General features: G+C 44.9%; 1 protein-coding gene across 2 annotated transcripts; it reads right to left on the minus strand.

Annotated features, from left to right (window-relative positions):
• Positions 1–4289: 4289 nt before the first annotated feature.
• BMP3 (bone morphogenetic protein 3) lies at positions 4290–25316 on the minus strand. Of its 2 annotated transcripts, XM_026042568.1 has the most exons (4): positions 24965–25316; positions 14406–15316; positions 8829–9050; positions 4290–5121 (listed from the first exon to the last, which is right to left on the minus strand). In XM_026042568.1, the coding sequence occupies exons 1-3, from the start codon at positions 25314–25316 to the stop codon at positions 8859–8861; spliced, it is 1455 nt and encodes a 484-aa protein (XP_025898353.1). In that variant the 3' UTR covers positions 4290–5121; positions 8829–8858. The 2 variants fall into 2 exon arrangements, with proteins under 2 accessions (XP_025898353.1, XP_025898352.1); XM_026042567.1 differs by lacking the exon at positions 4290–5121 and having other exon boundaries at positions 7553–9050.
• Positions 25317–25774: the final 458 nt, after the last annotated feature.

Consider the following 25774-nt stretch of genomic DNA (forward strand, 5'->3'; position numbering starts at 1 on the left):
CCCCCCCCCCCCAGTAGCCGTTGCGACCGTTTCTGCCCGGCGCGCTGACAGGGCGGCTGGTGCCGCTTCGGCAGGTACTCAAAGAGCCTCGCAGCTGCTTGTGCCCGTGCCCCTCGGGCAGGGGAGATGTGTGTGAGCAGGTAAGCTGTGGTGCGGCCGCCCTGATGGGGCGCATCCTCTGACACGGAATCAGTGTGTGGCCCCTTCCCTCCACGCGGATCTGACACACCAAGGGCTGAACTTACTGGCAGTGATAGGAGGGGATGCTAAAGGATGTATCACATTGGGCCGCTTTGCCATCTGGGACCTACTTGATGCTCAGCGGTGCCAGCCCGTAGCACACCCAGGCAACAGATACCAGTGCACATGGCTGGGCCTGGAGGCTGGGGGGGGGGGGGGCACACGTGCTGAAGGGGGATGTTAGCCAGGATTGCTAAAAGCTGGATCACAGCAGCGTTCACAAGTTGCAGGAACAAGTTGGCTTGGAAATGGCGGGACGCAGGGTTTGGTTCTGGCTGAACCCTTCTGTTAGTTCTCTGTGTCTCAGAAAAAAGCACATGTTGTATTTTCTCACCAAATACCTCATGCCGCCTTCTGAGGATACAGTGTCTCTCAAAGTGGCAATGTCTCCTTACATCTTTTGATTCTACAACATCCAGTTTTCCTACTTGCTCCACAACTGCCACATCAACTTTTAGCCCACAGAGCGAGGGAGCTTTCCCCGGGATATAAAGTACATGGTTGAGCTCTTGTAGCGCTCAGCCTGTTGGACCTCAGCTGAGAACTCTGTCATAGGAAAGACATCCCAAGACTCTTCCCCCAATGTTCCAGTCCCCTGCCTTTGCAGTTAAATCCAGTGTGAAATGGGCTAAGTTACAATGTGCAAATAAAGGTGACAGCATGTGTAAATAAAGCAGTTGGTGGCTGCTGGGTAGGTGCATGGTTGAAACAGATTTCCTCCTATGAGTGTTCCTCCCACACCACTATCTCCCGATTTATTTTTAATTTTGATCACAAGAGGGCACTATTTGCCTAGCTACATTGATTTTCCCATCTACAGTTTGATGGGGAAAAAGGCAGAACAGTAGAGATGTTCTTGGGATTACACCCCTAAGGAAGTGTAATTACATTTACATTGAGACCGACGAAGAAGGGAAGGCCCTTTGGGAAGACAAATCGCATCTCCAGAGGGGTTGACATCTCCCATCTTTGAAAGTCAGCGAGCAGCACGAGCTGGTTACAGCAGCAGCACGGTGTGCTGGACAGCCCTTCAACCGCCCGAGCCCAGGGGGCCTTGGGATCAGAAGGGTCTCTCCTCCAGAGTCCCATAAGGGAGTGCAGGAATCCCTGCTTCTCCACTCATGTTCACTTTGCAACCATTTCTTGTGATTGTGTTGGCACAGGTACAGATAAAGTATCTGGTGTTTTGTTTGTGTTATTCACACCATGCAAAACTCGGCAGCCCCCAGGAGAAGGACACAGTATTGCTTGGATTTTGTTTTCGATTTTTATTAAAGCCACTTGCACAGTTTCTGCTCTCTGCTGCGTCAGATGCCCAGGTGAAAGGGACACGTCAGCTTCTGAGGGAGTTGGTTGTTCTGGGAAGGATGAATATCCATTCTCTTCCACATGATCTTTGAGGGGTGTTTCTTTGGAGATTTTTAAAACCCAATTCAAAAGTAGCAGGCTAAAAATAATGCATTTGAAGAAAAAAAAAGTGTTGTTTTGTGTGGCTAGATCACAGCTAAGTGAGCATCATGGAGTTCAATTTCAGCAGGAGCTTTAGACTCTTTTTGTTATTAAAAAAATAACATTCCTCTAACAGATCGGGATCAAAGCCCAAGGTAGGCCTGGGGTGCTCTTTGAGTGGCTCCCCAAACTGCACAAGAGTCCAGTGCACGCGTAAAGCTCAGACTCAAGTACGAATCCTGAAGGGACTGAGTAGCTCGTTATTGCTCTCTGTACTGCGCTGTATTAGTCAAGAGGGAGGAAAGGATTGGTGGGATCACCGTGTCCGAGGCAGACGCTCATTTAGGCTGATGTTATGAGCACCTGGAATCATGGATAGTCACAGCTTGTCCTCTGTGACCCTTAGGTGTGCAAGCTGCTTGGTGGAATAGGGCAGGAATGCTTGAGTAGTCCAAAACATCTGTTCCCCTCAGGAGTCAGTCCCATGTCCTGTCTCTTTTTGTAATCAAGGACTAGAACTAATGCCTAGGTTGGCACGTGGTATGAAAATAGTGTGAATCAAAATGAACTACAGTTTCTAAGCTGGCTCACACACCAGCTGCAAGAATGGTGGGTAATCATTTTCTTCCGAATCCACAAATCATTGCTCGCCATACTAATTACTATTAGACTGCTGCTGTTTTGGAGGCAGCAGCAAGATATCGGGAAGGTCTGCAGCAGTCTCAAAGTGCATCCTTTTGCAGAGCTCACGTGTTTGATTATGGCATCTAACTGTGACTGATTGTAGGCAATCCGGTGACTGATTGTTAGTTCGTAGGAGTTGGTAAAATGCTACTGAAATAAGGTGAAATTCTGATGCACAGAAGTCAAAGGTAAACTTGGGCTGGCTTCCATAACCAGCATTTCACTGATGTACAGGAGCTAGGTACTGGCACATGTAAAGTTTGTCTGATGCACTTGCTGAGCCAGAAGCCATTTCGCTTACTGGGCTGCAGGCTAACAACATCAAAAGACAGAATGAATATTCCTGTTAAATTATTGGGCTAGTAACGGGAGGCGCGACAGCCGAATAACCTGTTTGCTCATTAGGGAAGTCAAGCCTGTCCTGGAGTAGATTGTCTTACATGCTGTCTCACTAATCAGAGAACAATGAAGTAAAAGAAAGCTTAAATCCACCCTAACATGCCTCAAAAATGCACCTGGCAACGTTGTAGAGTACCCCATTTTAGTGTGTGTCACCAAGAGCTTATGTTACTTGTATTAGTGATCAGCTTCCTTATCTGAAAGGAAGAGCAACAAACATTCCTTCTGTGGTGCTTTAGACCAACTGTAGCAAAAGGGGCAAGTGTCCTAATTCACCGAGCTCGTGCATTTCCCCTCACTTGGATGAAATTGGGCTTGAGCTCCAGCATCAAGCCTGCGTCTTGTAGGCAACAGTTCCCAGCCTGCCGTGTTCAGGTCCGGCTAAAGGAACACGCTGCCCCTGGGAGCTGTCGGAGCCAGGACCGGCAGGGCTGCAGGAGCTGGCTCTCCCTTACTGGCAAAGCGTGAGAAGTTGAGTGCACTTGCAGCTTAGATCATCCCTGCAATATTTCACGTGGGAGGGCTCTTGCTGTGACAAGTACTGCTGCACCTGGAAGGTGCCACACAGCTTTTTCTCCTGCAGCTTCTGCTCTGCTGTTGTGTACTAAAACATTCTTATTACTGAAGACAAATGAAGAAGTGAGGTAGGCTTGTTACCAGTGTGGACATGTGGGTTCCCCCATTACCATCACTTGGGACACCTCCCAGCTGCTCAGAAGACAAAGCCCATAACATGCATAAAGCTCTCCATGCTTCCTAGGGACAGAGCAGATGGGAATTGTCCCGTTCCTGGGTGTGCAGTCATGGGAAAGCAGCAGTCAGGATCTTCTCTCATTTCCTTTGTGGAATTACAGTGTATCTCCCAGGTCTGGATACCTTGTTTGTGAAAGAGAGAGTGAGAGACACTGATACTAATGTGGCAGGTACAGGCCAGCTATCTCCTATGCGACCTCACAGAAGGGACAATATTGTACCCACCCCCCTCATTCAGTTGGACCATCCAGCTGGCATCTCCTTAGAACAACAGTTCTTGATGTTCCTCTTTCCTTCTTCAGTTTGCAGCTGTGTGCAATATGCAGTAATGCTGCTGAATTTACTTGTCATCCTGGTTTTAACACAGTGGCCTCGCATACTGCCCATACCAAGAAAGCAATTAGGGCTGCCTCGCTCTTCTAATAAGTTATGGGGTGTCATCACAATTTTTGCATTATTTTTGCAGGCTAGGATCAAAACTCAGTGAAGCCAAAAGACAGAAACCCATCAACACCCTTGCGCCTTGGATCAAGCCCAATAACCTTTGTTGCTTATTACTGTCACGCTAGCTAACCTTTAACTCAATCCATAGCACCCACTCCCCAGCCATTATGTACTTTGCTCTATAAACACAACCTCTGTTTGAATTGCGTTTGCAAACATGCGCTGGAGATGGATGCATTTCCAGCATGCTGAACATCCAAGCTAGCAGACTTAACTGTTCTTGGAAAGACATGAGGACAACACAGAATTATTTCTTCATGTAAAAAGTGATTTTATTTTATATTTTTTGTTCCAGAGTTCATAGTGAAAGTTTCCTATTGTTTAAGGGAAACTAATACAAATCAGGCAAGCTTATACATCAGTAGTGAAACGTGCCCTTCACAGTGTTGCTGCAACCTGTCCTTGTGAACTTGACCATGAAAACTGTATTAAGAGCATTCAGTAAAAGAGGACAATATTAAAAGGACAAGATGGCAACAGATATAAAATAAATTAAAAGTATCTGTAAAAGCTTCTTTCCATATACAAAATATCTTTTTTGGGGTATTTTTTTCTTTTTAAACTGACATTATCTGTACAAGCTTTAACTTCTAAACAGAAATCATTTACAAAAGCTATTTTTACAAAGAGAAATGAGTTGCTTAACAGCACGTGCTCCTCCCGCACACTATCGGTATCTCCTCAGAGGTGCACGTTCAAAGCCTTTGGCCAGTCCTGGAGCAGGGCACGGCGACTCCTAGAAACCCCAGGGGTGCTCGACACCTCGTCGAGGGCGCTCAGCTCCTCACAAGTTCAGGGTCCCAGACAATTTCAGAACACGGAGGCTGCCTTCACATCCCAGCTCAGGGGAACAACGACATTCATTCCAAGTGACAGTTCTCCTGGGTCAAGGTATCACGCTGGAGAACAAAATGTTTCGTTTTGCACCTCCTATTTTGCACACTTGCTGTAAGATTCCCCAGGCAGCCTTCAAGAGTGGCATTTTGAAGAAGTTTCTGCAGTGGCCTGCTCACCACCTGCTACTCACAGGAGACTTTGCTCTCACGGGAGTCCTCGGCAGAGCAAGGCTGGTGCTGTATCCTTGAGGACAACCTATGCAAAGGGAGAGCTTCCATAGCTCAAGCCATTCTCTTGGCCATCTTTCAAGCTAGCTATAAAAATAATGCACCGTCATTAAATACCATATAATTAGATGGAAAGTGGAACCATTTATCAATCAATAGTATTGTCAAAACACGAGATAAGAGGGAAAAGTCCCACGCACTTATTTTAATGGTGATTAGTAACATTAGCTGTAAATTATTTCAAACTAATACCTAGTTATATACAGAGATCATTGTCTATGTGATGAATACATTACTGATGATAGACACGGCTTTAGTTAAAACATTTCACTTACAAATACAAATGTAAAACAAGTCTTGTGGATATAATATCTCACATACATAGCTAACTGAAGAGAGCGTGACAAATGTTTAGCTGGAAGGAGCAGATAACACCTTACTTGGAGGATTGAACCTAGTGGCACATGCCAAGGTTAATGACAAAGCCTGGGTGTACGCTGGTGAGAACCAAGGACAGCACATTCATGCTGCTCTCCAGGTGACGTTTTTAAAGCCTTTACCAACCTTGTAACAACACTGGAAAGGAGCTCAGGTAGCCTTGAGCTTAGCTTCCCTTCCAAAGGGCCACTGGGACCGCTTCTGTCCCGGAGTGCTGCGCTGACGAATCATCTGCAGATAGCAGCACTTCCATTCCTGAGCGCAAAAGCTCTGAACCAAGGCTTACTCATTGCCACCCAAGTGGTGGGCCAGGGCACATCTGCTCTCTAAGAAAATATTCCTCTGTGGGCCCCATTCCCTGTCGGCATCGGGTACCACGAGCAGACTGACCAGAGCTCGGCGCAGTCCCGGCCTTCTGTCCAAGGGCCCAGCGGCTCCAACTCCCTGCCAGGATGCTGCCAGGGACCCTGCAGCCTGCAGCCCCTTGCCTGTGGGGAGCTGGGTCCCACGGCCAGTTTCCTTGGGGTGGGCTGCACTTCTCCTGGGAAGCAGCATCATTGCAGTGTGGTGACTCTCTGGCTTTTTGGGGCACGTTTGAAAGTTGCCAGGTGCTGTTTGTGCTATGCTGCCTTTGGGGGGGATGTAGTTCTTGGTTGCTCTACAAAGGGAACACGTTATAACCCTAACACCCATCCAGCCTTGAATGAAGTCTTGCTGAGCACCTCCTATCCTGCTGCAGAGGACAAGGGCTGTCGACCTCAAAAGCTTTTAGCCTTGTACTGGATATCAAAAATATTGTAAAGGAAGGGATTTGGGCTTCGCTTTGAAGAAAGAAATGGGAAGGGTTGTCATATAGCCACAGTGGCCTTGTAAAGAATTGTGTGAATTCTGTTTTGCAACAAGTTCTCTACAAAGTAGAGATTAAATTTGGTTAACTTCATTGCTCGAGTGCCTTTTTTTTTTTTTTTTTTTTTGGTGCTAGCACCCATTGTCACACAATTGTATAACATAGGTATTTATCTTTATAGAAATTTTAAATAACAACTTTTAGAAAATAGCACCTGTTCTTGCTTGCAGGTCTTGTTGCAAGCCAGTCAGGCTTAGCCTCTGGCCACCTCCAAGCATCCCAATGCCATGGAGCCAAGGACTGTGCCAACTGTTAAAAGATTCCAAGGTGAGCCCTACAACACACTCACTCTGGTGTACTTCGGCTTTGGACTATCTGTAATGTCACAAAACAAAGCTCAGCCCAAAGACACAGGCTGTTTTTCATTACCAAGACACAGCAACCTCCCTAGTCCTAGCTAGAGTCCTAGAACAGCTCTTTGCTATCTGCAACTATGTTATTTCAGATGGAAGAAAAGCAGAGTATTTTTTCTGCCAGTTTTTAAGGCCAATTTGCACATAAAATATGCAACTTTTCTCCTGCATATGGAGGCTGATCAAAAGAACACAGCTTCAAACCTTGACTATTTTGTTTTGATGGCAGTTCTGCTCCTGTGTGCTTAAGAAGACAGCTGTTGTCTGGAAAGGCAATCTTTCTCCTACAGTTTCATGACACAGATCCTTTACGGCTAATCTAGAGCAATAAAGTCTGCTAGCTGTGCTAATTATTGTCACTTCCTTGGAGCCCATAGAAAGGTATCAGGATCTTTGCAAATCTGACTTCAGGGATACACTAATCAAGAAAAGTAAGCCTAGGACTGCAAGCCTAACTTGCATCTGGGCCTAATCCCTAGTTCTTTTCTTTGAGTGAAATACCTGTCAACTTCAACTTGGTCTTTGCACAGGTAAAAACTGATTGCTGAAAGGATTCATAGGTCACTAAGTTGCAAGCCTACACCTCTCACAAACACGCACATTATTCACCTTGGTAAACATCACAGCACCACTGACCAAACACAAAAATCAATGACTAAGTGTTTGAAAGAGCCTCAAATAGCAATGAACCTGCAAAAAAAGCCTTTACATAGGAATATTGTAATCACCTTTGATATACTAAGGTACTGCTAACTCCAAAATGGAGAATCTAACCCTCATTATGACTTGGGAGTTAGTTTATTCACAATGTGTATTTGCTATTTAAGAATACCATTTCATAAATTATGTTGATAACATGAAAAGCTTGTTCAGTGTTGACCCTTAGTGCAATATAAACATTGTTCTTGCAGCCAGAGGCACTTCAAACAAACATCTTTCTCTATAGATTATGTTGGTGGAAATGAAACAGGATTTTTTGAAATTTTCCTGTGAATATTCTCCAAATGAGAGAACGAGCTCTTTATATATATGATCCATTAGACTTTTTTTTTTCCTTGCTAGTAATCTCTCAAATGAATAAGCTGATGGATAAATTAAAGGAAAGCATTTTTTTTTTTTTTTGTGCAAAACCTGCTGGTAAGAATTCCTAAATTGACAGCATAGCAACAACAAACTTCATTTTAAAAGCAGAAGCAGACCAAGATGAGAAACAAAAGACATGCTACATCAGATTCATGTAACCTATTCAGAACTAATGAAACAGAACTAGTTTCAGTTAATCATAGTGAAATTTTACAGATCAAAAATTATGCACCAAATAATTTCACATCAACAATCAACTACTGTAGATTTGTGCATAATAAGTTGCAAATATTTTGTAAAATATTTCTTATGAACAATTTACTCATCTACTTCACTGAGAGTGACACTTTCATACCTTTACCCACTGAGTTAAGGTTTTACTTTTGAGATACTACAAGGAATACATTAATGAAAATGAATACATATACAGAGTCAGTGAAATGTCATACTGAGGAAATATATGTCTAAGCTGGATTATCTAAGGCTCTTAGAATGTCAGATTTGTTTATGTTTTCCTTACAGCGCTCTACTCGGTAAACTAAAGCAGAAAGCTTAGCTTTAAAAGAGAGTACTATATTTCTGCTCTCCACCTCCCTTAGTCACTAGAAGAATGGAGAGAAGAATTAACAGCGACCGCTGTTTCCAAAATCTTGTACAAAAATAGATCAATATGTCCTTCTGACAGTCTCTTAATGTCTTGAAGAGTCTTCTGTAGATTGCTCTTTCATCTTTCTTTTTCCAAAGAAACGATAAGTGTCCATCACCAAGACCTTACCTCTGGGACACATCCAAAGATAAGCTACGTTTTCATATGGCCCATCCTTGGGAATTCCTATCCAGAATCCACTCCATCTTCTTATTCCGATTTATTTTCGTTTTCAGAATGAAATGCATTGGCAGTGCAAACAAGAAGTAGAAACCATGAAAAACAACAACCCAATAGTAACCAATCACCTCAGCATTTCAAAGGGGTCCGCTGCAATGTTATCTGCATGCACAGGACTCCACTGTCATATTAGGGTAGACCTTAAGAACCACATTCTTATTTTCATCGAAGAATAAGATGCTGAGAGAGGACATTTTGTCAGGAACGCAGCAAGGCTCGGGAATGCCGGGGACCACTCCAACCGCTCTCACTATGCTCTGTATGGTTGCATGGTTTGAGGGCTTCAGGGCCTGCAAGAGAAAGGTCAGGCACAAAATGAACACACACCCATGCCAAAACAGACCCACGTACCCTACGTCACCGTGGAACTAAACTTAGTTTCTTGAAGAAGGGCCCTATAGAGGCCAAATGGCTCTCTAGCTATAGATACCCGAGCATCACTCAGGACCAGCTGTCATCCCAGTACGTGCCCAGGCCAGTAGCAGGGCTCTCCTGGCCACTGGATGTCACTGTGGCTCCACAACTCGCATGGGGACACGGCAGCCCCCGGTGGGACATGCCTTTCTAGGAAAACACCCAGGCTGCAGGCCTTGAAACGAGGAGTACTATACGTCAAGGGAGCCTCTTCCCACGCGAGCTGCCATTCAATTTAGTCGTAAAACTTATACGGCAGGAGGGAGGCAGTCCACCTCACACCAGTAGGCTGATTCATTAGGAGAGCTACATAAATAGAGCCTCTCTGCTGGGAAGTTAGTCTGAAGGAATGTGGGTGCATCAGGAATAACGAAAGGTGTGTAGGGAGGCGAGAAGGGCAGTACTTTACACCCTCACATTCACTATGCCAGCTGGCTGTCTTGCAAGGTGGTGTCGGTGCTCTTATTCTTCCTGCCAAATAGCTCAAATTGCTCTAAATTTGACTATATTATGAAGAACTGCACTTTTCATCTGGAACATACATCATCAGTGACCTGACTGTTTAACTAAGCCCCCAAATCCCAAGGGGGGGGATTTGTATCTCATATTTCTGTGATATTTTGCTCCAAAGGACAGAGTTTCATGACTTTATACTCATGCAAACAGCGGCACATTTTGTTTGTTAGAAACATAAAGCAAATCTGACTAGTCAGGCAAATGAAAAATGAACACATTACACTTGACCTCCAAGCCCCTAAACATTTCCAGAGCAAAATATCTGTAATAGTTATGGGAGGGGAGCACCTACTATGCACAACACATTCATTTTAACCTGAGACTTTTCTTTCCCCCAGTGCTACAAAAGAGAAATTTTAACAAACCATTTGATAGCTCCACTTACACAAAGACCCTGGGAATCATGGTTAGATATGCTCAGTCAGATGACACTAAAATATATATGAAACAAGATGATTTGAGCCAATTTAGCAATCTGCATTTTTTTCAGGTGTGCGAGATGATTTGCTTCTCAAAAAAGTCAGGAGGATTAGATATCTATGCAAGTCCTAACAACCTTGCATGCAAAAACAAAAGAAAAAAACTTAAAAAAGAAATTAAAAAAAAAAAAAGAACACAGGAATAACTGTGAGATTCTTTCTCCTTATATCATTTGTGCATTAGTACACTTCAAGTATGTGGTTCTAGTTCTTCTGGATGTCTAACCTGCCCCTGGTTAAGATGAAGTAGCTCCCAGCTAATGCCAATTGCATTTTTTTCTCCTCTCTTCCAGAGACAGATGTGCCTTAATTTCCAAAAGAAATCAATCAGAAAGGTCTATTTTTCTATATCATGCTTTCGAAACTAGTCTCAAGTGAGAACAGGAACCATTTTGACAGAGAACTGGAAAGGATTCACTTGGGAGCATTTAGCTGTTCTTTACACGCTAAACATAACGTGAAAGGTTTTCCTCCTTCTCATAAGGAACTTAGCTTGCATGCAGAGAAGCTGAGAAACAGCCCATAGCCCTAGATGCTGCCTATCCTTCAAAAGATTCAGATTCTCCTTAAGTATATTTGAGATCCAGGTACAGTTTCAAACACAGGAGGTCTACCTGTTTAGGTTTTTTATATATATATATATAAATTTTATATATATATATATTGCCCATTACTGTTTAAGATTAATACCTTATTGGATAATGGAGATAGAGGTTATTGGTGATGTTCTGTCCGAAATACAAAGCTTGTTTCAGCAACTTCTTAAAGGCTGTAGGTTAGCCAGCATGGTTACAAGGCATTTCCATCAGTCTAACTAGCAGATCTCAAGAAGGAGACTTGCGGTTGCTTCTAATTCAAGAACACCTACATTACTCAACAGTAGCTTATAAGCATTTTTAGAGTTTGCCAGACTGACACACAGTTTCAACTCCTCTATAAACTATGCTTGCAGGAGGGTGTGAAAGCTGCCGTTGCATGCAGGCTCATTCCACTACTCCACCTAAGTCACTGGGGCCAAAAGTTCAGGCTTGAAATCCTTCTGATTAGATGTCAAAAGGTTAAAACAATCTAAGTGAGGCTGACGTGCTATCCCCAGCACCAGCAGAACGGGAATTCAGAAAAGGTTTCAGAATATGCCGGATTAAAGTCTGTCAGATTAAGGTCTTACTGCAAACCCTGACTTTATCTTCAAATACGCAATCTGTGCCCTTGGTGCCATTTCCTAAGGAATGCACATTCCTTTTTCCTTTCGTGTTTTCTGTTGGTCAAGCTTGAAATTACCAGTCATAATTATACTGTACTGAAGAGGAGCTCAGCGATTCACCGGTTTATGGCACTGAGCCATTCTGTAATCGCTGAGGGTTTGATAGGGCTAATCAGTCGATCTGACTGGGTGGAGTTTGAAACTCTTCCTTGAGTTCCCTTTTTGGGCTGGGCTCTGAGCTATATTATGTCCCAGGGAGTTGTCCAGAAGCAGCTATGCTTTTATGTACAGAACTGACCTCAAATATCGTTCACAGACCTTGTGATATCAGTGCAAATAGCCCAACCGCCCTCTGTCATTCCGTTTCACATGAGTTTAACAAGAAACCCATCTATTTTATGTGGGTATCTTCTGATTACAGCGCATCCTCCATACTCCAAGTCTGTCACAGACACAGTGCTCCTGGCCTTTAAGGTGCACTTTTGATGCTAACTAGTCTTGGCATAACTCTGCTTCTGCCAATGGGGAATTGAACTGACACCAGAGTAAAGCCCAAAGCTGGATGTTTTTTGCAAAACCAAAACCCACCCTGGAGCACTGCAGTGGCATTATGCCCTGCCTAAGTAGCAGGAAGTTGGATCATCTTTGCCTCAAGGCTGCACATGCTCTGTCCAGCACGTGCTAATGGGAAGCAGACCCATCTATAAGGGCAGAAGAGGGAGGGGAGGCCAGGAGGAGCACTGAGAGGGCCAAAACCGACTCCAAACTGCCAAACCTTTGAATGAGTCCAGCTGTGGCTAAGGCTGCACCTGCTAAGCTGCATGCATCCTTGGGAGACTTGCAAGCCTGTTGAATTTCACTGCAGATACCTTAGGAGGAGGGCACAGGATGTCAACTATGAGCTTTCATTCCTGACCTGGGAAAAGCCTGCCTGGTCTTTACGCTCTGCACTGTTCTGCTAGCTCAACATGTGCGGGTTTGACAGCAGGCAAACCAGCTAATTGAAATCAGGGAAAGGGCAGGGCCAGAATATTTGGAGGTGGAGAGGGAGGGGGAAAAGGCACATCTGTTCCTAATTATCCAACAGGTTGTCAACTTGAGGAGCTCGCCCTCAGTCAGGCAACATTATATACCCATAGGTACAGATTAGTTTGTTGTTGCCTGATGCTTATTGCAAATGCAATCCTATTAGTAACACCAGATATTAGGTGTGACACAAGAATAACACATGGCTCTGAAAGATGCCTGTTTCATCTTTACATATATTTAGATTGCCATTTCCACTGGAAAACACACTTTTTCTTTTATATGATTTAAAAATTGCACAAAAAGAACAGTTTCCAAAATTTCAGAATAAACAGAAATTTACCAACTGCCTTCAGGGAACTAGACTCATGACAAGGTTTCACAACCAGCCCCCCTAACAGAATAACAAACTATTTCTCTCTGTAGCCATTAAGTATTCAGCATCCCAGTGTCTAAATAACTGTATCATTCTGATTCTATCTTCCTAACCCTAGCAAGGCTAGGCAGTTTCACACAGAAAAGCGGGATAACATATTTTAGTGGGTGTTCCTGGAAGAGAACAGGTGTCCTGGTCAAGGCACTGGTAGACTTTGACTGTAGGCTTAATTCATGGCTATCAGGCCTTTTGAGCCATCTCAAGGAAATGACTTAATTTTGGTGCTTTATTTGCCTGTCCATCTTCCCCTTGCTATTTCCACCTTTTTCCACTGTAAGCTCTTCTAGGGTAGGGATTGTGTATCTATGTATTCCACACGGAGAGCAGAGGGAGGGAAAGAATTCCTTTGGGACTGCAGCAAAACACAACCTGCTTTGGCAGGAACGCGTTTGGCACTGTATATTAGAAAATGTTTTTATGCAGACTATCATTCCTTAGGGAAATTAGCCAAAGATGGACAACTCTCAGATAAAGCTGGAACACATTTTTTTTACTTAGACTGTACTTCAGCCATGGGCACTCCGTCATGCCTTGGAGTGCCAAGCAACATGTTAACTTTCAATTAAAAATCATTTTGCCACTTCAGAACCACTGGTACTGAACCCATCTCAGGGAGTTCTGCTTGCAGGAGAGTTTGTAGAGCTCACTTCTCATTTCCAGAGGTTTGGAACCAGTGTGGGAATTAAGCCCTGTGTTTCTGGAGCACATCAGGGATTTTCCAGATGCGGGTACTAAGAAAGGCTTTATCTAAGGGAAATTATTGTTACATTGCCTCTTTTGCTTTAGAGCCTTTGCTCAAGCCTTATTTGTTCTAGAGGGTATCTATTATTAACCATGTCTACATTTAATATACACCTCACCCCCCCAAAGCAAAGGTGGTTCTTCCCGCTCACTTTACTCACTCAAAATATATGATATATATTGACAGCCATTAAGAGGGAACTTCTCTTAAAGTCTTTTAGTCTAAGTGATTACCTAATTTGCATGTCTGCCAAGTACATATATATATATATATATATATATACACACATATGTATATAAATGTGAAATGATGGGATGGAATGGTTATGCTCTAGCAACTGCTAGATCCTGGGAGTTACTAACCACCTCAGCTGTCACTTCTTTGAGAGCTGAAAGAACCGCAGCTGATCATCTTAAGCTTCTACTTTTGGACTTAGACTGCTATACATTTTTCCCTTAAGCTATCATGAATACATGATATTATGTTTGTTAAACACGTCAGTAACAAACTCACACATCATTAGCACTGGTCAGTAAGTGCTTTATAGCTATATGGCTTCTGGGAAAAAAATATATATGTATACCCACATGCAGTATTTTTTTCATTATCTTTGCAAGTCTATCTTCATTCTAACTGTTCTAACAAATTCCTTGTAGCATGAGACATGGAGATATTGCTTATTTATACTACATCCTAACATGCAACAGGAAGAGTGTAATTTTGCTGATATTGGAGAAAAAAGCATAGGTTTCAAGTCTACACGAGTATTCCTTCTGTACAGTGATGGCACAGTAATGGACAGTGCAAAAGAAGCGCTAAGCACAATACCTTTGGGATTGGGAACTGGCATTCTCCCGAGCAGTAATAGGCATCAAAGGATTTAGGGGAAATAATCCATTCGCTCCAGCCAATGTCTGCAAAATCCACCTTGAGATAGCGCCGGGCGCAGTACCTCGGCTCGTTCCACTGCCTTCTCCTGGCGTTCTTCAAGGTTTGCTCGTCAAACTGGAGAGTCTGGCTCTTCTGCTGATGATTCTTCCTCTGCTTTTTCTTACTCTTTGCCCTCTCTGCCAGCCGTGGCTGGAGGGTTTTGTAGGGCTTTCTGTCTTCCCATCGCTCATCCTCACCGTACTGGTACTCGGCCCCAGGAAGCTCATTATTCTGCAATGGCAGCAGGACGTTTGCGGAGCGTTTCCGCCGCCGCTTGCTGAGGCCACTCTTGACGTGGTTTTCTGTCCTGGGGAAGATCCTCACCAGGGGATTACGGTGCCCTTGCAAGCTGGAGACAACACTCTCCGGCTCTGAAATGGCAGAATCATTGGCATATACCAAAATGTAGGGTTCATAGCAAGAAGGTGCTTTTTTCCAGGGATGATGGTTACTCACATCCATTTTGACATTGATCAGAAGCTCATCGTTTTGCTTTGCCTCGTGCAGGACCTGAGTGATATCCTTCCACTGCCAGGCTGGGACATCCCGATTCGCAGCGGAGACATTTATTAGGAAACGTCCCAGACTCCGAGTCTGGTTCCCAACAGTAGGAAAGGTCCAAACTGACAGCTGAATCTGAATTTCAGGTTTCCCGTGCCTGTGACGAGAACAGTCTCTGGATCGGGAACAGTTCCAGTCAGCGTTCAGCAGATCACCAATATAATAATACACCGAGGCTGACAAGATATTTTCCGACTTGGTGAGGGAGGTCAAGTTAAAAGCATACAGCTCTTGGCTTCCAGGGCTCCCTAGAAGAATAAATATTTGCATAAGAATACAGGCGATTCAAAGTGTTAGGGATATTTAGTCCAGATGGACTAGATGTGTTGCTTTCTACCTTATACATTAAGCTAACCCAAAAGACCAGCTTAAATGCCAAGCTAAAACTGACATACAAAGGATGCTTGTGCTCAGTGCTAAGCGTGCCCCATGAGACCATGGCACGGTAACCTTCACACACGCAGCCGGGTGCTCTTTGACCAGAGCCCTTCGCAACCTCTAGGCTAGAGCTGGGCACACTAACAACAAACTTGTCCACACAGAACAAACGTCGCCTGTTTCTGGAGGTATGAGGAGGAGAAACACGAGGCAAGGATCAGTGTTCCATATTTTGAAGCCTTGGATGTCAGTTCTGCAGAGAGACGGACAGACAACTCAGCATTTGTCATGACCTCAAGTCACAAAAGCTTGTCTGACCATCTCCTGGCTAAGCAAAATACTGATCATAACATACATTTGCCTATACAATAAGCAAGCCCTGGGCTGCTTCAGTTACCTCAGGTAAAATTCAGTCATTCCACCTCAGATGTTTCCTTAATTTTCACAAGAAAGACACCACACACAATACTGATTAGAGTAGCTGGAGACAGATGGACTGTACTACAGCAACCTTGTTAACCAACAGAGAGCATTAAAACTAAAGGGCAGGGGGACGGAGGAAGGGGTCAAAATGCACCCACTTGCCTTTGCGAAGAGGAAACAAGCCAAAGAAAATACTTCTTTGTGATCAAGATGTTACTCTATCAGTTAGGAAGGATGCTGTGGAACGTGGGGTTTCCACAACTGTGAAATTAGAGAAGCCAACCTCATCACAGGTACCCTGCACCAGCCCCGACACAGACCTCATATGTGAAAAAATATGCCTGACTACTTAAAATCCTTCTAGGGTGCACCAGAAAACCTCAGGCCTCAGGTGAGGCTTAATTTTTGCTTTAAAATTTCCTGGTCGGACTGTGTTTATGTCTGTCCTTCAGAACAGAAGAAATATAGATGCAAATGTTAAGGCGCTATTGAGAGCTGTAAAAGCAGGCTGTATGGAAAAGTCAAATACAGTAAAACAAAGGTATGCTCTACAGCCCCCAAAAGGCCTGGAAACAACCCAACACATTAGGAAAACAGGGGAACATCAGGTTAAATGCTGCACATGAAAACCCTTTCCAGAGGGTGAAGGGAAGTAGAGGATATAGAGGGTGGTGGCAGTTAAAAGTTTTGTTTCCCCCCAGCTTCCTTCTTTGGTCTAAAAAAAGACAAGTGCCAACAAGCCTGTGGACTCCTCTGCTTCCACTAGGTCCTCTGCCCAAGCAGCTGAAAACAATTCATTTCCAGTAGTGATCTTTCAAAAGTGTTCACAACCATGTTATGGGTGACATTCTGCACTTCTCATCAGCAGTATCCCATCTGCTAATGACACTGAAATGTGCCCATCAAACGACCATATTCTTCCTCCCCAGCCGTCTTTTTTTCAGTGGCCTCTTTTTTTCCAGAAACAAATATTTTGGACACGAAAATGTATTTTAGAAAAGTAGGAATCCACTCATGAGACTGAAGCCCTTCCTCGCCAGTATATCTTATGCATCACTTCATGATAGTAGAGAAAAATCATCATGTACTTTTCATCCAAATAAGGGGGAAAAAAGATTAAAATGAGATGACCAGGCCCTCCAGGTCCAGCCTGAGAGGGCATTATATAGGTTCTAGAAGGCAAGTTTCCAATAGCTGAAAATTATCATAACAAATCCATCCAATTTTCACCTATTACTTATTACTGGGAAACTATATTGTCCATGGGTTCAGTTCTGGTTTTAATTCATGAAGCCCCAAAGCAGCTATTCATTGCATTTGTAGTAACACACACAAACACCTGATCTCTGCTTGGTTTGTAATCACTAATATAATAAGGTTAATATATAATTTGGCAAAGCACTAAGTGTATCACTCTTAGGAACTAGAATTTAGTGTCTGTTTATGAAGCCTTTTTTTTTTTTTGTATCACTGTTGTATGTTGAATCACAAGTTCTGATTCTAACTTTTAATAAGAACCCCACTTAACAAATACTGCCTGTTCTAAATTGACATACTGTAGTGGAACACAAAGCAAGCTGCTTTTGTTTAGAAAGAAACTCTAGCTGGTGTGAAGCAGACACAAGAGGATTATATACTTTTGATTAAACGCAAAACTCGAGAAGCCACTCGAGTATTTAAACACACCAAAAACTGAGTGCTAGCAGTAGGTGGAGCTATTTTCTTACTGAAAGACTCCCATGCTCAACTAGCTCAGAAAAGTTTTCAAATAATTCAGTTTGCAAAATGCAGGCCATCTCGAAGGCAGTTCTTAGCAGCCAGCACAGATGCTCTGTGGATTTGCTGGGACTCAGCTCAGAGCAGCACAACTGTGTGAATTGGGTTTGTATCCCAGCTTGGGAACACTGTCAACGACATCCTTTGTGTGACAGGGACAACTGAATCCTAGATGTGCACAGTGAAGTTAAATACACATCCCCCAGGCTAGTAAATACCTTCCAAAATGACAGACAGATAAGGAAAGATTCAGCTGTAAAGCACCCACAAATATAGTATCTCACCAAGAAAATTCAATTGCACATTGCAACTTCAGCAGTGTCAGCCTCAAACCCAGAGCACACAGATCCTGCAGTAGCATAATTTCAGCTACCAATAAAGTATCTTCATTCTGCAGGAGTAGAATCTAGCACAATTATACTGCATGGAAAGATATTTTGTAGGCTGGTATCAATACCTCAGTATTAAACGGAAGGGTAAACTACAGAGCAAAGTTCTTCAACATCTGCCTGGTGGCCAGTGGAGAAAGCAGGAATAAAACCTCGACTGCCTAAGCCCACCTTAGGACTCCGGTCAGTTTGCCTGCTGTAAAGAAGAGCTTTCAAATCATACACATTACAAAATCTACTGGCCACACAGCCCTCTATTTACCTGGCTATAGAAACAACAACACTTTGCACATTGAAGGGGAAAAAAAAAAAAGCTGTGGAAAATTACGGCATCCTAATAGCTTTTGCTGTTCTCAGTATCTAACAAAATTGAAACGTCAAACATGTGCAGTTTGCTTTGTGCTGCTTGCTGTGGTGTAATGCGTGGCAGACACCTACATGCCCTTTCAAGTATTTGCTGCTCGAGTGGGACAGCTTGCTGGACAGCCAGTCCCCTCCTGCCCCTCAGCCAGCTCTCGCACTAAGGTGGCCATGGAAAGGCCTTAGGAGCTTTGGATATCTCTGCACTGCCACCAACGGGTGGGCCAAAATCACAGGGGGCGAGGGAAGCCCCCAGCCTCACTACCTTAAGAATTCTGGTTTATATCTCTGAGCACTTGTAAGGGTAACTTCATACTTAATCACCCCCATGTACAATGCACTGCAGTGGCAACTCAGTACTACTGCCTGAACAGCAGTAACCCCCCCGGGTCAGTTTGCAACCCTCCAAACTCCTTAAGAGCAGGTTTCCAGCAGAGCACTTTCAGCCCTTACCTTACCTAAAGGGAGTCAAGTTAACTTGGCATCGTTCTTGCAGTACTTTGGTACTTCCGCGGGAAATGCAGAAGACTTCTGAGCAACAAAACCGTGTAAAGAGATGATTTCAGTGAAAGTGCTCCACCTGGGGCTGGAGCAGAAAGGTACTTCCCCAAGAAGAACATGTCATTTCTTTCATGGTAAGGTAGATAAATGCAGCCAAATGTGCAGACTAAATGCACAGACTTTGCTGGCCTCCTCAATCCACGTGTCACACGCAAGGCATAATTCATCCGGGCCCTCTTCCCTTGCTTGAACAAAACCCAGACAACCAGTGTCAAGGCGCAGCTCCTATGGGGCCAGGGCTGCTTCCCCAGTCTCTGCTGGCAGCGCTCAGCAAGGGGAGTACAGAGCTTTCTAGAGCAGAAATACCTCGTTATGTCACGTAGGCGCTCATCACTCTGCCACCATCCCAGGGCGTGCGCTCTCCCTCCCTCCTTCCCAGGACAGCAATATTGCAGCCAATACCTTGTGTACTTCTGACTTAGCCTTGAAAGCAACGCAGCTCCCAGCGCACAAACCAAAGCACGTGTACCTGCTGCACCTTCAGAGACATGGCTTGTGTTTCCTCGCCCTCCCACAACAACCCACAGCTGTTCATGTCGCCTGTTACTAGCATTAAAAAAGGCCTTTTAAGAAAAAGCAGCAGGTCTGCGGAGACTGACATCACCAGCACGAACATATTCATGTTACAAGGGGCATTTCCAAGCATCAATAAGCTGGAACAAGTCCACTAACATGTGGTGTGTTTACCTTTATAGAGGATGCACTGACATTTTTATGGACTGCCAAATCTATCCCATGGGTGAAAAAGGATGCAATAATGAGGGCCATTTAGTTATACAGTCATCATTAGCCATCATTTAAATGAGATATTAAAGTGGTGCCCTTGTGCCAGTACACAGTTAATGTATCAGTGTTTCCGTTGTAAAACCATGGTTTTGTGGGTTTTCATAGCCCAACTATGAACTTTCATCGAGAGCTGGAAATGGGACCAATTTCCAGGCTGGGAACTAGGTTTGGGAGCTACGTTTCTTCTCTCATAGAATCATTATGGTTAAAAAAGACCTTCAGGATCAGCTGAGGTTATAGCAGCTAGTAACTTTACATACAAAAATAAAAACTCATCACCCTGCTTAAAACTATAACTCAAATACAGAACTTAAAAAAGCAGTGATGGTGAATGCTTGTAGTCTAATGTACATGCTGGTTTTATGCTATGGAAAGCATAAATATATACATTGCACATCATAAACACATGGCACAGTGGGTAAATGATCTATTTTTTTCATGTTTTAAGCTACCTAAGACAGCTAGTATCAGAAAAGTACATGAATTTGGGAAGGGGCAACACAAAAGGCTGGCTTTTGTCCTTACAATCGTGATGAATTCCACTTCACTCGCCACTAGCAGGTCAGCATTATGGAAATCAAACTGTGCACCCTGCCCGTCTCCTTCAGGGCAGAACTCTTCACATGAGCAGTTATGGGCCCTTGGCACTGGGGCTGACTCACCACAGACTCTGCGCATGGTATGTCAGTGTGCACATCAGAGATACAGCAAGAGCAGCCAGAAAAGTCAAATCCAGTGCCTAGAACGGTTTGGTTTGGTCCCGAGAGGCCAAACCTATAGATGCTGTCTCTTTGTGTTTGAATAATGTTTGTAGAGTCAGGACTGAACTGCCTAAAACCAAACCTAACACCCTGCAAGCCCATTCTGCCAAAACCCTAGCCTGCTCCTCCTGTTGCAGTGTATTTATAGGGTTATATCAAAAAACACACCCCACACCCTCCTGTGCTTCATCCTTAATGTTTTAAAGCTATTTTTATGAAAGTCTGTTAATGTTACTAGAGCTGATAAAGACTCACGTTTCACCCCTGCTGTTTTTTCAGGCCGATGGCTGTCAGTGATGGGCTGTTTTCCCTGTGCAGAACGTGATTTCCCTTGTTGGCGTGGGCATTTCAGACCGCAACAAAGGAAAGCAAAGCGTCTTATAAAGGAGGAGAGCATAGTTTTTAAACCACAAAAATTGGCCCGGGGCAGGTGCAATAGCTAAAATTAATTGAAATTCAGTCAATAAAAAAGGAGTTTAAAGCAATTTCTGACTGTACAGTTTTACTGTAACATCATTAGAGAGGGCCCCTCCAATTAAACTTGAGCTTTTTAAAATGACTCATTTCCAAGACATGTTCCTTTAGTGACGTTATGATTTAGAACTACTTTAAAATGCAAGCTAAAACGCTTATATTCTTTTTTAATCTTTCCACTTTCTGTTTTATTTATTCCAGGCTCTATCTTTCCACCCGGTCCAAAGTTTCAGAAGCTGCAGCAGTGCCCCACTCTGCCGAAAGCATTGAAGGTAGGCAGATTTATGCCAACAGGAGATCTGGTCATGTAGCAGCTTTGCCAATGGTCAGGAACTGATGTATAGATCTGCTCAGTGTTGTACATCCTGCTGACCATAAGCGTGACAATCAGCTCTAATTCACAGATTGGCCTACACTTCTTTTAGCTTTGATTTCAGAGCCACGTAGGATGGGTCATCACTTGCTACCGTGGCACCTGCAGACGAAGACTTAAAAAACCCCTTTATTTAAGGACTTTTGTTTAAGCAGAACTCACTCTTAGGCCTGGTCGAAGCAAAACAAAGGCTGTCGGTGTCATCCTACAAAATATCTCACAACACTGTACTAGTAGCCCGACGCAGCTACCACAGAAATCAGAGGCTGAGCATCCTTTGACTCTACAACCTAAGTGCCCTAATTTAATTCTTAAGTCAAAGAAGGAAATAGTGCTGGAGTGTAACTGGATATACTACAAATGATGTAGGTCCTTAACATACAGTTCATATGCACTTCAGGTTCAGGTGTTTCTCAGCTTTGTGATGTGCGTTAAAGCTTTATATTTTGAGTGACTCAAACTGAATAGTTATGTTTAAAGATCATTTTATGAGACTAATGAAAAACTAGTTTGCCTTAATAGAAGAACATGAACTATCATAAAACACAGAGGCCAAAAACCCCAACCCAAACAACAAATCACTAGTAATCGAATCTGCTTGTCAGTCCTGGTGTGCAAAATATTTTAAGTCAGCATACAATAGAAAATTCAGATGTGCCCAGATACAGTCAAAGTTCTCATCCTATCTCTCAGAGGACTGAGCCACCAAAACTAAACCTTGCATTTTACAGTTGTTCAGATGCTCATTTTCATTCATCACTCTCTCATTTTCCTTTCTGGTTATTCATCATATGACTATAGCTCCCATACGTGACACCTCTTTCTGTAGGCTAAAAAGAGAAGCCTTTCAACAAATCCTGACAGTTTTCTTCTTGTTATGCACAGGGTCCTGAAAATGCCAAGTTCATTGAGAAATCTAGAAAAAAAATCTTCCCCTGTGGAACACTATCAGTTAAAAAGAGCCAGAAATCCTTAGGGTGAGAAGCACGGACTTCCATGTATGTCCACATGCCCTGTCTTTTCTGGTCAGCCTATTTGAGCTGTGTTTTAGAAAAGAAGCAGTTTCTCTCCCCAAAATATACAGTCAAATTGGTTGATTACAGTGCAAATGAAATAACTAGAGATTTTCTTTATGGCCTCTTGGTGTAGAAGAAGGAAGATCAGTGGATCGTTAAGAAAGTTCTGCTCATCTTGGCTATAAAGCTGTCTCCTAAAAGCTTTAGCAGCTCAGGATTATATAACTGCACATTGTTGGAGGAGTAACAGCAACATAATTGATTATTTTAATTAATACAGCCAAATCAAAGCTAAGGAGGGAACCTATGAGAGACCAGAATTTGTAACCAAGCAGTTGCAATATTCACAGCAGAGAATCTGGAAACAAAATATCTCAGAAATATGGATGTGCTGTTTCCATGGCAGAGAGGACTGGCATAAGGAAAAAGTCAGAATTCATTCCCAAATTCACCCCCCTCAAGGAATATTTGAACTACTCTTTTTACGAAAATTCGGTTTTCTGCCATCGATAACCACACAAATGAGCTGCCGCAGTCTACGGGGAGAGAAAGACAACAGCTAACTGGTTAAATATTTGGCATAAATACTTATAAAAGTGTCAAAAAACTTATAACCACTTCCAATTTATTGCTTTGGCACTTGAACTGTGAAAGTATTGGAGGAGAAGGAAAGGGATTAGTGAATAGTGTGTTTATAGGACTGCTGCCACCCAATGTCAAGTGAGAGTATAAATATAATCAGAAAGACCACAGAGATGGGATTTCAACCAAAGGCCTTCTAGGTTTAGCACAATAAATATCTTGAATCAGATATGCTTAAAGGAGCAAGTATCACTCAGTTTAGCTTATGCCTTTCCTCTTTCTTTTTCCTCTTCTCTCCAGTGAGGGCACTGTTTATTTCAGAGCAAAAGCACATATTAGACTTTAATACATGGAAAACCAGAAAGCTCCTTCCTCACAAAAATACCTGTGGAAGCAGTGGCTAGGGAGTCCCAGCTCTCTGTCCTCCGAGACCAGCACGTTTAAGGCTCCTGCCTCCAAAACCTCTGTCTTGGACAGAAACACTCACAGTAACATATGATGGAGAGTGTTTATAGACTGCATCTAACACGGCCAAGCCATTCAATTATTCACAGCATTGGATCTCTGTGCAGCACGATCCTCTAAGAGACACTGCTGCCTTTGAAGAATGAGAAGGACTGACTGCCCAAGAAACCTAAGGAAAGTTAGGCGCCCAGCTCTTGCTCAGATTTCTGGGAGAGGAAGCAATCAGCGTAGCTCAAGCTCCCAGGCAAAACCGTGCTAACGTCAGACGCTTCTCAGTGGAAAAGCTGCCAGGTTAATCTGTTAGTGTCACAAAAAATAAGAGCCAGGCAAAAGAGGCTGTTCTGTGTGGCACAGCAGTTGTCAAACAAGCAGCAATTTCCTTGCGATGCTGTAGATTTGGGAGTCGTGTTACGGGGATGGTCATACTGGGCTCTGGCATTTACCCTTCACCCCTGCAGTGATCAGATCGACTAAAGGAGCAGGGGCAGCCTGGGGGGAGGCACAGTGAAGACAAGGGAGTCTCCCCTTTTCGCCAGGGCACATGCCTGGGACGCTGCCTAGCGAGCCTGTCACGTTCAGTGCCCGGCCACCACAATCAGGTGGCCAGATGCACCTGCAGGAACAAATCCCCAGATGCACCTGCAGGAACAGGACTGCTCTCGTGCATGTACTTTGCAGAACGGACATTTCAGCTGCCCAGGGGGTTCCACCCAGCCCTCGCAGCTACCCAGACGTATCATTTCAAGGGCTAAAATTCCCTGCAACGGTTTTGAGACTGACCAGCTGTACTAACGCTGCCGTAGAGAGTCTTACCCCTATCTCCTGTAAATATTCTTTTATGGAAAAGAACTTTAAGCTCTTTGCAAATCTACCTGTTCGTGCCAGGTTATCAACACAGCTCGCTAGAATGACAGAGGTCTAAGTGCCACTGCCAAACATGCTGAAACGCACTAGTTATTATCCACAAACTGCATTTCCCCCCAGTCCTCTCTGAGACCCTTTCTTCTGTGCACCTCCACCGTGCCCAGCGACTGAAAGTGAGCGCTCTCCACGCAGTCCACACGACCCCCAAATCAGGTGCTTACTCTACACTACTCTGTACGTGGCAAATCACCTCCTGCTTTCTACAGAAGCTCCACAGGCACCGCACCACTCCAGACAGCAGGGAGTAATTAGCTCATTTCCCACATATGGTGCTCGTATCTTAGCGTAGGGAGGATGCATACGGAGTTGAAGAGATAAGGCAGTAATTAACGTATGCGAAATGATGTAAACATCATAGCATAAACTACACGAGTGTCGCTAGAGGAAACATTACTTTTTTCGCCCTTTTCCTCCTCCCACTGAGTTGTCCGGGTGCTACAACACGCCGTCCTCAAGCTGGCCGCTGACGACGCGCCCCGCTCGCGGGGTGCCAGCGGGTTTCCCCGGGCAGAGCCGGAGCCCGTTTCCCCCGGCCCCCGCGCGACCTCGGTGCTCGAGCGGGCGGCGCTCCGCGGCCGAGCCCTCCCGCCGCGGCAGCTGCCGGGGCCGCTCCGCGCCGCGCACTCACCTGGGGCGAGCGGGCGGAAGCCGCGCACCGTGTTGCCCCGGCGGGGGTGCCGCGCGGGCAGCGCCGCGGGGTCCCGCGGCGCCGCCGCCTCCTGCCCGCCGCCGCTGTACTGGTCGTAGAGGCGCAGCATGTGCTCGGAGACCTTGTCCCCCGGCTGCAGCTGCTCGGGCCGCCGCCGCTGCCCCAAGCCGTAGTCACCTGCCGCGGCTCTCGCCCGGCCGCCCCGCGCTCCTCCCGGCGCCGCTCTCCGCCTCGGCCCGACCCAGCGAGCCTTGAGCGCGTCCCCCAGCGCCAGGCACAGGCAGCCCCAGCCCAGGCACAGACACAGCACCCAGCGGGCCGAGCCCACCATCCTGCCCGCGGCGGGCGCCCGCCGGAGCCCCCTCGTCCCACTGCGCCGGCCCGCAGGCAGCCGGGCGGGACCGAGAGCGCGGAGCGAGGGCGCTCGGGCGAGGCGCAGCCCGCGGCGGCTCGAGGGGCCGCGCTCGAAACGCAGATGGGGTTTCCTCTTCGGGGAATAAAAGAAAAAAAAAAAAAAGAAAAAAAAGTGGGAGGAAAGCGCCACCGTGTAAACGGTGCGTCCTTGGCGGGGCTGGCAGCCAAGCTGCTTATTTCCCTTCCTGCGCAGGTTGCTTCTTGGCGAGAGGTGGAGGTGTTGCTCTCCGTGCGGCTGATGCGCGGCCCCGGCTTTGAGTGGTGCAGGCGCAGCCCGGGTGAGTTTTTGTGGGGGGTGCGAGGGGGGGGGGGGTGCGTGCGTGAGTGCGAGTCCCGGCTCCCGGGGCTGATCTGTGTAATCAGCAGCCAATCGCG

This window comes from Nothoprocta perdicaria, unplaced genomic scaffold, assembly GCF_003342845.1.
Source record: "Nothoprocta perdicaria isolate Ctin4 unplaced genomic scaffold, notPer1 scaffold_308, whole genome shotgun sequence".
NCBI classification, from domain to species: domain Eukaryota; kingdom Metazoa; phylum Chordata; class Aves; order Tinamiformes; family Tinamidae; genus Nothoprocta; species Nothoprocta perdicaria.

What these genes read in the sequence shown, in the direction of transcription:
- BMP3 (XM_026042568.1), bottom strand. Translation starts at nt 25,316, where the DNA reads ATGGTGGGCTCGGCCCGCTGGGTGCTGTGTCTGTGCCTGGGCTGGGGC. An exon ending in CTTCCGCCCGCTCGCCCCAG is followed by an intron (nt 15,317 to 24,964) that starts GTGAGTGCGCGG and finishes TTATTCTTCTAG; the next exon opens with GGAGCCCTGGAAGCCAAGAG. An exon ending in GCCAGTTCCCAATCCCAAAG is followed by an intron (nt 9,051 to 14,405) that starts GTATTGTGCTTA and finishes TTTCTCTTGCAG; the next exon opens with GCCCTGAAGCCCTCAAACCA.